Raw genomic sequence first — 13,660 nt, 5'->3', positions numbered from 1 at the left:
CCTCGCCTTCCATACACTGCTAAACCCCTTGCTACAACCTCTATAAGCAGCCAACTAACATAACCTTACACTGTACCTGTTAACCCAAGGCTGCCCTTTAGCTAGGGTCATCTCCACCTGGATGAGTACAGCCACAGGGCTGCCATGTGTCAGACCCCCAACTGCCCTCACCACACTCAGGGGTTAACAAATCTGTTTAAAAGTGCTATTTGTATACAGATATATGGAGAATAACCCAAAAAGTTAGGAGCCGAGAGTAAAATTCTAGAAGCCAGTTGCTCCCTGGCTCCTGGGTTTGTCAAGCCCTGCCCTAGCTGTCATCCTTATAAACATTGCGTACTTGGTGCATTAATAAAGTGCAAAGACAATATATGTATTGTGCAGCTGTATATACTTTATTAGCACACATTGGAAAAAGTGAGGCATATGACTTGCAAGCTGATTAGCAGCCACAGGCAAAAAAAAAAAAAAAAAAAAAAAAAAGGAGGAGGAGGGGGGGCTGGCGGGTTATTGATGAAAGAACGGACTTTAAAGGTATAGGAAAGTCAAAATGAAACTTGCATGATTCGGATAGAGCATGTGATTTTAAGACACTTTTAAATTCACTTCTATTTTCAAATGTGCTTCATTCTCTTAGTATCCCTTGTTAAAATGAATACGCACATATCATACACTAGTGGGAGCTGCTGATAATTGGTTCCTGCACACATTTGTCTCTTGTGATTGGCTAAATAGATATTTTTAGCTTCCTGTCAGTAGTGCAATGCTGTCCCTTCAGCAATGGATAACAAGAGAATGAAGAAAATTTGATAATAGAATTAAAATTGGAAAGTTGTTTAAAATTGTATGTTCTATCTGAATCATAAAAGAAAATGTTGGGGTTTACTATCCCTTTAAGGTAAAATATTTTAAAAAAAATCTATATTGATTATGTATGTTTAAAAACCTGGTTTATATTTTCTTGACACAAAGATTAGTTCTGGATAAAGTAAAAATGCTAAATTTACCATCACTTTAAACTCAGGATCATTTTCAATCAAGAGGAGAGTTTAAATATGTGCTTAAAAAGGGACATGAAACCCAATATTTATCTTTCATTTTAAACAATTTTCTAATTTACTTATATTATCTAATTTGCTTCATTCTCTTGGTATCATTTTTTTAAGGAGCAGCAATGCACTACTGGTTGCTAACTGAACACATGGGTGAGCCAATGACAATTGATATATATATATATAATGCAGCAACCAATCAACAGCTAGAACCTAGGTTATTTGCAGCTCCTGAGCTTACCAAGATAACCCTTTCAGCAAAAGATAACAAGAGAAGGAAGCAAATTAAATAATAGAAGTAAATTGAAAAGTTGATTAAAATTGTAGTCTCTTTCTGAATCATAAAAGAATAATTTTGGGGATTCATGTCCCTTTGAGCATATAGGTATACACTAGCAATAGTGCAATAATAAAATACTTTACCACATGTCCATTTAAAAATAAAAGAAATATGGGAAAATGTTATAAGTGCTCTGGGTCTAATCTGTTTTCACTTTTTTTCTATGTATGTTATGTTTTAAATAGTCTCTCTAATCCCAAATGTCTTATCTGATCATTCAGAAATCATAAATGTCTTGCAAAAAGAAGACATGGTGTTTTAACACTGCTCTGACAAACTTTGACCTAATAAACTGACATACTTAACATACTTACCTTGGGTCGCAGCAGGAAGGTTGGAATTAGAAGTGGTTTGCCCTGCTGCAGAAGCACTGGAGGTGGGAGGAGCAAGGTCAGAGCCTGTGATTATATCCAGGGTCCCAAACTCACTAAGACGGAACTGAAAGAAAGAATGAGTAGGAGACAATATGTAAATGAAGAATTTACAGGACAGCTGTGAATAGTGCTCAGAGGCAAAAGAATTGCAAACAGAGTGAAATAGAACTCCCAGCTGATCCCAAAGTTATAAACTAGTGCAACAATGTAGCTTAAAAGCATTAACAGACCTGTACAGTGAAACAAAGTTCTCCAGTTCATATATTATCACTAATATTTCTCAGTGCAATGTACTCTTTAGTAAATCAGCATCTTTGGATTACTGAATCTAGGGTAGTTGCTTACATCCACTAATAAGTCTGAGATTTCTACTATGAGACCTACATTTGTGAATCTGATCAAAATAACAAAATTTGATTATATGTGCTGTCATGGAGGGCTTTCTAAATATTCAGTGATTCTAGGCTGGTAAAGATGATTAGTATATGGATCAGTACATTTTATGTTAGCATCGTCTGACCTGGATGTGACTCCCAGGAAGGGTAGCAATGCCGTCACTCCAATCCAATGCATTCATCAGGTCAAAGTCAGAGGCAACTCCTTGAGACATCTCCCTGCCCCACCTGGGGGTAAACACATTATGTTACACCACTATGAAACAAAATCACACTATTATACCCACTAAAAAGAGAACTTGTTTAATAAACTAGCACAAAAAGAGGTAGATTCTACATCATTTAAAAATCAATCCAACTGTTTTTCTATAGAAGTGTCTATCCATTAATTTGTATAGCATTTGAAGGTTTTAACAACATTCCTTTTGAGAGCTCAAAAGGCGCTAGGGCCTTTCAACACTCTCCAAAGCCATCCTAAATGATTACTTCTATATCAGATCTGAATTGTCTGTGGGAATGCTTGCAGCCAGTTAACAGCCAATATGAGACTATTACACTGCGGTGTACATTTGGATGGCAGAAATACCATCTGTGCCCAGACTATATTGGCTGTTAAAAAGGTGGTGGGAGTGGAAATATATATGTATAACATGGAAGTCATAGTGCAGAGTTTATGTTCATTGGCACAGCGCACCCCCCCACACACACACTTCTACTTGTGCAGAGGGTCTGGGAGACACATACATACATACATACACAGCATAAAGAGGGGGGCATGACCTCATGCAAAACTTTCTCCCCACCACTGTACAATGCATGCTAGGAATAAGAGTACAGAAATACAGAATCACAATACTGAGAGTGAAATTGTGAACTATAAATTCCAGAATGCTATATAGATTGTTACAGTATAAAAAGTTACAAACCCCCATTCATATAATGTTATAACCTCTAAATGTGTATCCAACCGGAAAGATTCCCATGACAAACACCCATTTCGGGCTAAATGACCAACAATTATTGCAAACACAACATAATGTTGACCAGGGCAAACAATCTCTCTGACACTGCAGAGCCCATCACATATATGTATATTCAGGAATAAAAGTTAGTTAGTTAGTTTATTCATATTCCTTTTCTTTACACACTCTAAATAGCAGTTATCTTGTTCAGAGTATCATGGCTCACATTTTAATGATATACAAATAAGCAGGAATAATTTATATTTCTTATTCTACAAACCTATCATTCTACCTCATCTGCAGAATGTATCATTTCTCAGCTTCATACCGCAAAAGGGACAAAAACCTCACCAAGCTTTGCTAAATATCATGTGACATTCAATAGCAGACATCACAAAATGACAGTGCATGGGGTCCCTACTTCCTAAATTTGAGCCCCCTACTTTCACTTTCATTGAAATGAGGCTCCTGTCACTTATTTAATTCAATTATTTATTTTATAAGACTAACCTAGATACAAAAATAAACATAAAAATTTATGGAACGTATTTTTTTTTTGCATACATAATATCCACATTATTAGTAATTAAATAACTAGCTTGCACTATCGTTAGGATTTAAAAATACAGCTGCTTTGACTGCATAATAATATCTAGCCATATAACATCCGTTCTCAATACTATAACTTTCTAGACTACAGTTTATTTATTCTATCAATGAACACACACTTTATATGTTAAATTCATAAATTAACAATGGTTAATTGCATAAAATTATTTGACTTAAACAGAACATCACCGTCATTTCATATTTTCCAATTTAATTCCACTACTTTATAATTTCCTCTTCAAAAAGCTGAAAAATTCTAATTACAAGCGAGCATCACTCTATTCAAACTGTTTATCTAAAATACACAACTTTCCCATTTTTTTTTTCTTAGCGGAGTATCACTCTTTTTTTTTTTCTGCGCTGCAGATCATCACTCCTCACCCCTCTTCTCTTCCAGAGCCGCCCCTTCTACCGCAAGATGGCGCTGGGGGCAGGACTGCATAACCCGGCCTCCTATCCCATCATTTCCATGGTAACGAACTGCCCCCACTCAGAAAAGTCCTGCTGAAAGATAATGCTACCCAATCAGCTTACGCTAAAACTGCGCCGGCCATGTTGGTTGGCACTGCAGCGTCACGCATTGCCAACCAAATCATGCTCAATAGATAATTATTACAATTATTCTAATTCTTAATTTAACTCACTCTAGACACACAACTATAGGGTACACATATTTGTAAAATGTGTTTTTTAGATAATTAATTCAATAGATGGTAGATTTAAAAAAAAAAAAAAAAAACCCATAAATACTTTCATTTGACGTCATGTGTACAATAAAATGAATAAAGTTTGTTAACAAAAAAATGGTGACTACCGTTAATGTAGTCATAGGCACCTGTATTATGTAAATAATTGTCAATATTTAACGAGGTTGTTCTAAAGTTAGATCACGAAAAAAAAATCCCGAATTCTAACTGCTGTGAAAGGTAGAGGCTAATAACTCCATAACAGAAACCTCTAGTATATTGTTTTTAACTCTCCTCACTCATCCTGGAGTACTTTGTTCCAAAAATGTCAAATAAACATTATGTTGCCCTAATAAACTGGGAATGTATTACTGAACATGTCCTTCTATAAATAGCAATATATATATAAAAAAAAAAAATCAGGGCCCATTTTTTTCTATTATATACAGTCAGGGGGTCAATTTCTACAGAAAAAGTGTGAAAACTCACCAAGACTTCCACCCCCTCACAATTTATATTGTTTTATATACACGTAAATACACACACACTATATTTATATGTATATAATCTATGCACTCTGGTTAATGAAAGCAAATTAAAACCGATGAAGGGCTGAATGGTTGCCTTTGCAGACATCCCAACCTGCAAAAACTCATTTCCGGGAGGTACCCCCCCCCCCCCCATATTAGCGCTCCACTGTGTAATACCAGCTATTGTGCGCTGGTATTACAAGTTAACAGCAATGCGAAGTTGAGCTAACGTTTGCATTGCTGGGAAGCATTGCGTTCATGAGAGTGCTTCCATAGGCTCCAATGGGAGCCTCATTTTGATGCCTTCAGAGACGGCATCAGAAGAACCAAAGCGCAGTGAAGGGGGTAAGTAGCGCAGCAATTGCAAAATTTGTAAATACATATGTATATGCTGATAAACATATATATTTATGTGCATACCCCCCAACTGTCCCGATTTTCGCGGGACAGTCCCGATTTTAGGGGTCTGTCCCTCTGTCCCGAGTTGCTAGCCATCTGTCCCGATTTGCCCCAGGCATTAAAAAAAAAAAAACATTTTTTTTTTTTTTTTTTTTTTTAATTCTGTTGGGCCCATACTAAGAAGCAGCTGGCTTTGCTTTCACAGGGTTAGATACCTGTTTCCTTGTGGAAAAGGAATGGTGTGTGGGTTAAGCAGGAGTAAGAAGGCTGTATACACTCTGACCACAGGTAATGGTGACCTCTCTAACCTACCTCTGGTAGTGATGATGTCTAACCCCTGGGGATAATACTAGCATGCCTTCAGTTTTATACAATGAGCAGTGCTAATACCAGGGTAACAAACAGTGGCAGCCGCAGACTGCCAGCTAATGTGCTTGCCAACCCCAGGACCCCATACAATGAATGTAGTGTGTGTGTCTATCTGTATCCATAACTTTGTGTGTATCTGTATGTATACGTTTATGCTATGTAGTGTGTGTGTGTCTGCATGTATAAGTGTATACTATGTAGTGTCTGTGTATCTGCATGTATAAGTGTATGCTGCCTGTATAAGTGTATGCTATGTAATGTGTGTGTGCATCTGCATGTATAAGTGTATGCTATGTAGTGTGTGTATCTTCATGTGTAAGTGTATGCTATGTAGTGTGTGTATCTTCATGTGTAAGTGTATGCTATGTAGTGTGTGTATCTTCATGTATAAGTGTATGCTATGTAGTGTGTGTGTATCTGCATGTATAAGTGTATGCTATGTAGTGTGTGTGTATCTGCATGTGTAAGTGTATGCTATGTAGTGTGTGTGTGTATCTGCATGTATAAGTGTATACTATGTAGTGTGTGTGTATCTGCATGTATAAGTGTATACTATGTAGTGTGTGTGTGTATCTGCATCTATAAGTGTATGCTATGTAGTGTGTGTGTATCTGCATGTGTAAGTGTATGCTATGTAGTGTGCTACTGTGCATTTTTGCTGACTTTAAAGGCCAGAATTTAGAATATTAATGGGGAATGCAGAGAGCAGTTTTAAAGAATTTATTATTAAATGTCCAAGTAAGATAAAAATATTTAGCAATGTCTTTGCAAAGGATAATTAAATACATAGCTCATATAGCCATACCAGTGGTGTGAGTTTGTGTTTGATTTGCTGCCTAAGTGTATTAAAATCTATGACTTTATTTAGAATTTTATTTATATTACTTTGGTCTTATGATTTTTTAAGCCCCGCCCACCACATTTCAATTTTTTGCGGGGGGGGGGGTGTCCCTCTTTTGAATTTTGAAATGTTGGGAGGTATGCTATGTGTATATACATAGGCTTACCAGACGTCCCAGTTTGACTGGGATTGTCCCAGTTTGGAGGCGCTGTCCAAGTGCCCCACCTAATTGTTCATTCTGTTCCAGCTGGTGCCGGCATTACAAATACCGGCAATGCAAAAGCTGTTTACATTCTGATTGCAATTGACTAACATAGCTGACATGGATGGTATTATCACGAAATGCTATACTGTGTAGGTCCCCGAAAGCCCCCATAAACTCAAAATGAATTGCAAGTACCACACAACCCTCTGATTGGAAGCCACACTCAGTGAAACACCCAAATAGCTTTATTCATCCAATCCAAAAACTTGCTGCGGTGAGAGGAATTTAAAGTGTCATCTGACAAAACACTGACAGCAGCTGTGACAGTGCAGGGTAGAACTAGGGCTATAAGGAACTGGTAATAATCGTGGAAGAAAAGGGAAGAAAAGACTGAACCAGGACACGAAGAGAGTCAGTAATGGAAGCAAAGCAGGACCAGGAAAGAGTTAGTCATAACCGTGGCACCAAGGCACACAGGGCAGAACAGGAGCGAATAAGACCAGGAATATCAAAGCTACCTGCCGTACACACTACCATGCCTCCCCTCAGAGTGAGCATAATCGGTTCAGGAAATTGGTGAGTCAAAAACAGCAGTCATCACTGTGCCACAAGCAGTGAGTATCACTCATTTGGGTCATAGTCTCATAAGGACTGATCCGTTGAAACTAGGAGGTAAATAATAAATGCAACCAACTGGGATCTTGGTGTAGTATTATCCAGTACTGGTATTTATGTATAGGAGCAACAATTACGTCACTTAATTTCCTAAAACTAGACTCTTATTTTACTGGTACAGTCTCCAACACCCATCAATAAAAGGTTAAATCCTAATCTTTTCACTGTTTGGGTCAGTGCTTACCATGAATACTATGTGAATAGTTATAATTCACTACCTACTGCTTCTACTCTAACCTCCCATCACTAGACCAGCGCTGACCTCTCAACCACAACCATAACCACTAATGACTTCTAGTTACTATAGACTTATAGGAATGTAGTTGTTATCCTCCCCAAAGCTCTAGGGTGCAGCATTAGACATCTTTTTCTGTCTCTTCTCTCTCTATTACACACCAGACGCAGAGAGGTTTAATAGATATTTAAAAATTAGCCTTTGCTGTCCCCCCAAATGAAGCATTCAAGTGCAACAGATCAAATGACTACTCTTTTATATGGGTAAAAAATAAAAGGGAAGGGTGTGAAGGAGGAGCTCAGTTTTTTACATTTTGCTATGGGGCCTAGTGTTTCTTTAGTTATGCCCCAGACTGGTCAAGCAGTAGCCTCCCATCAATGAGCTTTCTGCCCCTGCTCTTCAACTACTGACTGTTTATTCAGTTTTATTACTAAAATCTGGTCATGAACACAGACCAGTAGTTTAATGTTTCCATACCACAGTATCTACCTCCATCCCTGTACAATTGCAGGGCCTGTATGTGTCTTCTTGTGTGCACCATGCTGTTGCAGTGGTGATACTAATGATAATTAACACCGCGAACACAGATGCCAACATGTATATCAATATAATATCATTTCTCTATATATGTAGAAATACTAATTTGCATAGCCATATCCTCACCATCTCTGAGTAATTTCTGCTTTAACTTCTGACTTTTCCAACCCTTACTACTTTCATATAACTGAATGATCTAGTGTCACTTATTGATACCTTCTATTCCAGTCAGAGCCTATTTTTAAAGAAATTAAATTATGCATTTGTGAGTTTTTTTTAAAACTAGTTTAGGTTGGCAATCACCACGCCCCCCTTGGTCACGCCCATTGACCATGCCCCTGACCACACTCCCACTGGTACAGCGCCAGGTGGTAAAATAAAGAATCTCTATTCTAATATGTGTGCGCCTATGTAAAAACACTAGATAAATATCTACCAAACAACAATGGTCTTGAATATTATTTGTAAAAAATAAATGATAAATTAATGAAAAAAAAAAAATATATATATATATATATATATAAAAGAATATAGTTAAATTGATGCTTAAAAGAGAATACCATTAAACGTTTGAAAAAATAATTCTTAAGTTATTTTCACTATAATAATGCTTTACCAACAATACTGGTTAAAAAATATATCTATTTAGTTCACATGCAACACATAAAACAATTTAAAAGGTTGTCTAGTAGTGTGTATATGTATAAAAGTTGGTACCAACCATTACAAACTAATAAAAATGGTCAAAACTGTAAAAATATATATAATAAATAAAGTGCAGTTATACGATTCAAAATCCTATAAAAACTCATACAGGAAAAAGTAAAACAAATAATTCCTATTTTATGTTATTCCTAAAAACTCTAACCATCCATTAGAGTGGAGCAAACAAATAGTTATATAAAAATCACTTTGGGTTTTTCTTTAGTGAATCTGACGGTAGACACGAGACCCACTAGTCTCTATATTACAAAGTTTGGTAAACAGTGTACAGTTCAGGTTTTTTCAGACAGTTAACAGTCTTTTATAATGCAATTTATAAGCACAGTCTTATCTCTTTGTTTGTGTTTTTCGAATAAGGTACCTTATTTATACAGTAGTCGGTCCAAGTGTGTAGTCACATTAATACACCAGTGTGTACAGGTAGATGCAGGAAAAGAACTGTTTGCAAGTATATCTTTAGTATTTTCCAACAATGTTCCGGCGTATGCGTCTCCTAAGGTGCTACTATGTCACTCCGTGACCAGTTCTGGGGACGCCCACTAAATGCGGGATTGACAAGTGAGCAACGATGTGTGTGGTAATCCTGTGTGGTGTGTTTCCTTGTAGCAGTCTGTATCCAAGCAACGCGTTTCAGCTCTAAGGAGCCTTTTTCAAGCTATGACAGACGTGCTAGGATCCTCTTTTTAAACCCTTCAAGTCGTACCTGATTAGATATTTCACTTTGTTGGGACAAAAAACGTCCTTTGATTGCTTTCAGGCAAACCTATTTGAAGCATATAATTGAAGCAGTTGTATTTAGGAACAATCTTAGTGCTAAATACATCAATTAAGTGTCCTATTTAATTATTTATATGGTTACAAAAAACAAAGCAAGTACTTAGTTCTCTATTTCTCCTTGGTTAAAGATCTATGTTTTATTATGAAAAACAGCATAAATTTAGCATTGGGATTAACCAGCAATTGATATATGCAAAAGGGAAATTTTATGCGTATATAATAAAAAAAACACAATCAATAGTAATTAATTATTAAATGTGGCTTAAAAAATATTTTATACAACAAATTCTTTTAAAATTATTTTTTATATACAAAACCATTATTGTTTGTTTTTTTAAAAAGGCGCATGTCAGTATAAAAGGTAATAAAATTATGAATGATTACAAAAATTATAAAATTTATAAAATTTAGATATAGATAAAATCTAGATATAGATAAAATCTCTAGATATTATTTATTTCCAAACAATCATACACTAAAAAACTATTTTCCTCACATGATATATATAAAAATCTAAGAAAATATATATACATAAGCAATATATAAAAAATATATCTAAAAAATATATATGTATATATGCACATATATATATAAAAAATATATGTATATATATATATAATATGTACATATATATAAATATAAAAAATAGAAAAATATATGAGTATTTATTAAAAACGGACAATTTAATATTAGAATGTCTCCCTACGGTTCTACGATACCTATATTTACATGGCAAAAAAATACTTAATTCTAATCAGGGACATAAATCTATGTAAAAAGCGCCAATTGGTCCCAGTTTCACCTCCAAAAGTTATGGTAAGCCTATATATACACATATTAACACATAAATATATATGTATATAAACATATACATATATGTTTACTGGGAACACACAGTTCCCATAGACTGCAACGTAAAGGCACTTTTAGTGCCTTTTTTTCTAACACCCCACTGCCACCAACTTTAGACCCCAAACATTGCCTAGTGCAGTTATTTTTTATGTAATTGCCCTCTAATTTGGGGCACTTTTTGAAAATTAACCAGAGATCGGCAATGACTGGTTAATTATCACGCGCCTGCAAACGGGTAAATTTGCGCGTTTATGAACATGAGATAATTTAGTGCTTTACTTCTAATCTAGCCCTAAATGTGAAGCAAGTAACAGTGGCAGAGGAAGCTGGAGGCATGAGGGCACAGTAACCAGGGCCGTCTTTAACACAGGGCAAAAGGGGCAGCTGCCCAGGGCCCAGTCTCTTTTGAGGGGCCCAAGAGTCCTAAAATAAAAAAAAATAAAAAATGTTATGGTTCATACCAGAGTGCTGATGTGACATGGGGAACACACACATTCAGTCCTAATACTGTCACAGTCAAAAGTACTCTGCTTATATATATATATTTTTTTAAAGAAAACTGTGCCAGACCATGTTGGTGTCTTGTGACATGCCAAGCTATTGCCATGTGCTGTTTTAGATGTGCACTGTGCAGCACTAAATGCAAAGCCCTAACTCTGCATCCAGCCATTCCCACTGCATCAGAAAAGGTCCTACTGGGGTTATCACTGTTACCAGGTAACTGCTCTGGTGGTGGGGATTGTTTCTGGGTAGGGCTGACTTTAGGCGCATGAAGCAAAAAGCTGAAGTGGCAGGCACGTGAGGATTTGAGCATCTGTGCAGCTGCATACACTGCTCTCTTCAGTCCTGAGGCTGTGTGACTCATCTCACACTGTATCCATGCAACCTTGAGCAGACAGCATCCAGTCTGTTGGTCCCCTTAGCCCTGTCTTTCTGCTGTGGCCCTAAGATCAACTAACTGAAATTTGTTAGGGGAACAGTGCTTTGTAGGAAGGTGTCAGTGGGAAGAATAAGTGAGTGCACACAAGCCCCTCCCCATGCAGCATTGTCTAGTGCAGGGCGAGAGGGAATTTGTTCCTAGCAAAGAAGTGATATGTGCTGCTGTGGCTGATGTATAGTATCATGCTGATACTTCACACATTAATGTAAGGTTTATTTTTATAGTTTTTGTTTTTTCTCTGTCTCAGATTTTACAGCTTCCCATAGTAGTTCTGCTATTACAGTCAGTAAACTTATATTTGTCTGCACCTCCATGCTTCCTCCTCAGTCTTTACCTTGCTTTGCTCCTGTTGGCTGCCCTAAATCTCTTTAACCTCACACCAGAATCACATTCAAAAGAATATTAAATGAATCCACAATGGAGGAATTTATATATTTATTTACTTATTAGTACTGCTTAGGTCCAGTTTCACATATTGCAATTTATTTCATTTTTTTAAATGATTAGCCCAGCAGTGGATGATCCACTGCTGGGCTAATAATTAAAAAAAAAAATTGATTTAGTTGTTTTTTGAGATGTTGGGGTGGAGAGCGAAATTGCATGGGGTGGGGGGTGGGGGGCAAGAATTTTTTTGCCCAGGGTCCAGTCAATATTAAAGACGGCCCTGACAGTAACATTGAAAGCAAAACAGGTCACTTTTCAATTTGGGGTGAAACTGGTAAGGTTGAATCTGCATCAAATACATTATCTTGTACAGGTCAGCATTATGGCCCGCTGACCATAAACTGATAGATCTACAGCCACTTAAATAACCTGCTGTACACACTATGTAGGAGGGGGTTAAAAAATCCTATAACAACCCTACTGTGGGTTGTATTATGATATATAGCCAAATAACTGTTGGATGAAAAATAAGAGTATTACTAAACACCAATGTTACATATAATTAAAACAAAATAAGTGTATAAAACAATATCCTATGGACTCTTATCTGTTCAGGATATCACTCCTTAGTTGGATCCAAAGGTGAAAATGTCCTTTTTGTAGTGAAAGTCCTGTTTATCATTCAGGGGGAATATCAAAGGTTGGTTCACACCCAATATGGAGTCAGCTCCTTGCCCGGTATTCGATCTCTGTGAAACTTTCTCTGTGAACAATAATCACAAGACAAAGGCGCCTCCTAGTGTGATAATGTTGATACAAGATGGACTATGTAAATGACAAATGGATACTCACAAATGGAGCAGCACCCAATTGTGCTGAGTCAAACACTATGGGAACTTGCATTGTCCCAGCTCGCTGGTTCAATATGGGTACCAGTCTCCCAGTGTAACAACCCGATTTGTTATTATTATGTTGCAATTGAAATTAACACTGTTCTCCAATAAAATACTTTCAGTTACAAAATTGTGTGTTTGTCTCTTTAAATCAGTACCATTGTTTGTCTGAGTAACAATCGTAATGATCACAAGAAGTTTTATATTTTGAGCTAAGGAGTGGAGTAACATATGCTTAATGTTACCCTTATTATCCCTTTGCTCATTAGAAGCATAGTTTAGGTATGGCAGAAACATATATGTAATTCAAAATAAGCAGGGAATCGTAATGGAGATTGATACAGCAAAATAGATAAAGTTTAAGTAATGAGTTTTGGCTCACCAACTTGATGGAACAAGGGAGCAGGAGATGCGGCAGTGAGTAATGTCGAGCGGTAGATGTTGAAGCTGTTCTCAGTAGAAGTAAGCAGGAGAGTCCGGTGTGAACAGGTTGTACAAACACGGCGTCAGCGTGAAAACACTGTGAGTAGTTGGAGCGGCCGCCCGTGACGTCAGAGGAAGTTCCGATGCGGTACGGTGCTGGAGAAGTGACAGGTGAAGAGAAGCAGCGTTGTTGCTGCGAGGAGTATCTCGGAAACAAAGGCAGAGACAACTCACACAGAGCCAGGAAGATTAGGCAGGATGTAGCAAAACCTCAATAATGCGTTCAGGCAAAAATACAGGCTGAGTATTGACAGGAGTCAACCAGCTAATACCAAGCAATGAAGCAAAAGGCTTCAATGCTTATAAAGGGAGTTGAAACGAAAATGAGGCTGATGTGAAATTAGATCCTTAAAGGGACAGACTGTTACAGAGGGCCCCCCAAAAATGAACCTCTCCGAG

General features: G+C 37.0%; 1 protein-coding gene across 2 annotated transcripts in view; it reads right to left on the bottom strand.

The window, feature by feature from the left end:
* The window catches only part of LOC128653667 (lethal(3)malignant brain tumor-like protein 3), a 112,955-nt gene extending 108,803 nt beyond the window's left edge, over positions 1-4,152 (bottom strand). For both annotated transcript variants that reach the window (XM_053707082.1, XM_053707083.1), the window contains exons 1-3: positions 4,114-4,152; positions 2,287-2,389; positions 1,707-1,830 (exon numbers count right to left, since the gene is read on the bottom strand). In XM_053707082.1, coding sequence (XP_053563057.1) covers positions 1,707-1,830; positions 2,287-2,376 — 214 coding nt within the window. In that variant the 5' untranslated portion in view covers positions 2,377-2,389; positions 4,114-4,152. The remainder of the gene's footprint in view (positions 1-1,706; positions 1,831-2,286; positions 2,390-4,113) is intronic.
* Between the last annotated feature and the right edge of the window lie 9,508 nt (positions 4,153-13,660).

Source organism: Bombina bombina, chromosome 3 (genome assembly GCF_027579735.1).
Source record: "Bombina bombina isolate aBomBom1 chromosome 3, aBomBom1.pri, whole genome shotgun sequence".
Taxonomy (NCBI): domain Eukaryota; kingdom Metazoa; phylum Chordata; class Amphibia; order Anura; family Bombinatoridae; genus Bombina; species Bombina bombina.
The sequence above is the reverse complement of the archived record's forward strand: the minus strand, read 5'-3'. Positions and strand labels throughout refer to the sequence as shown.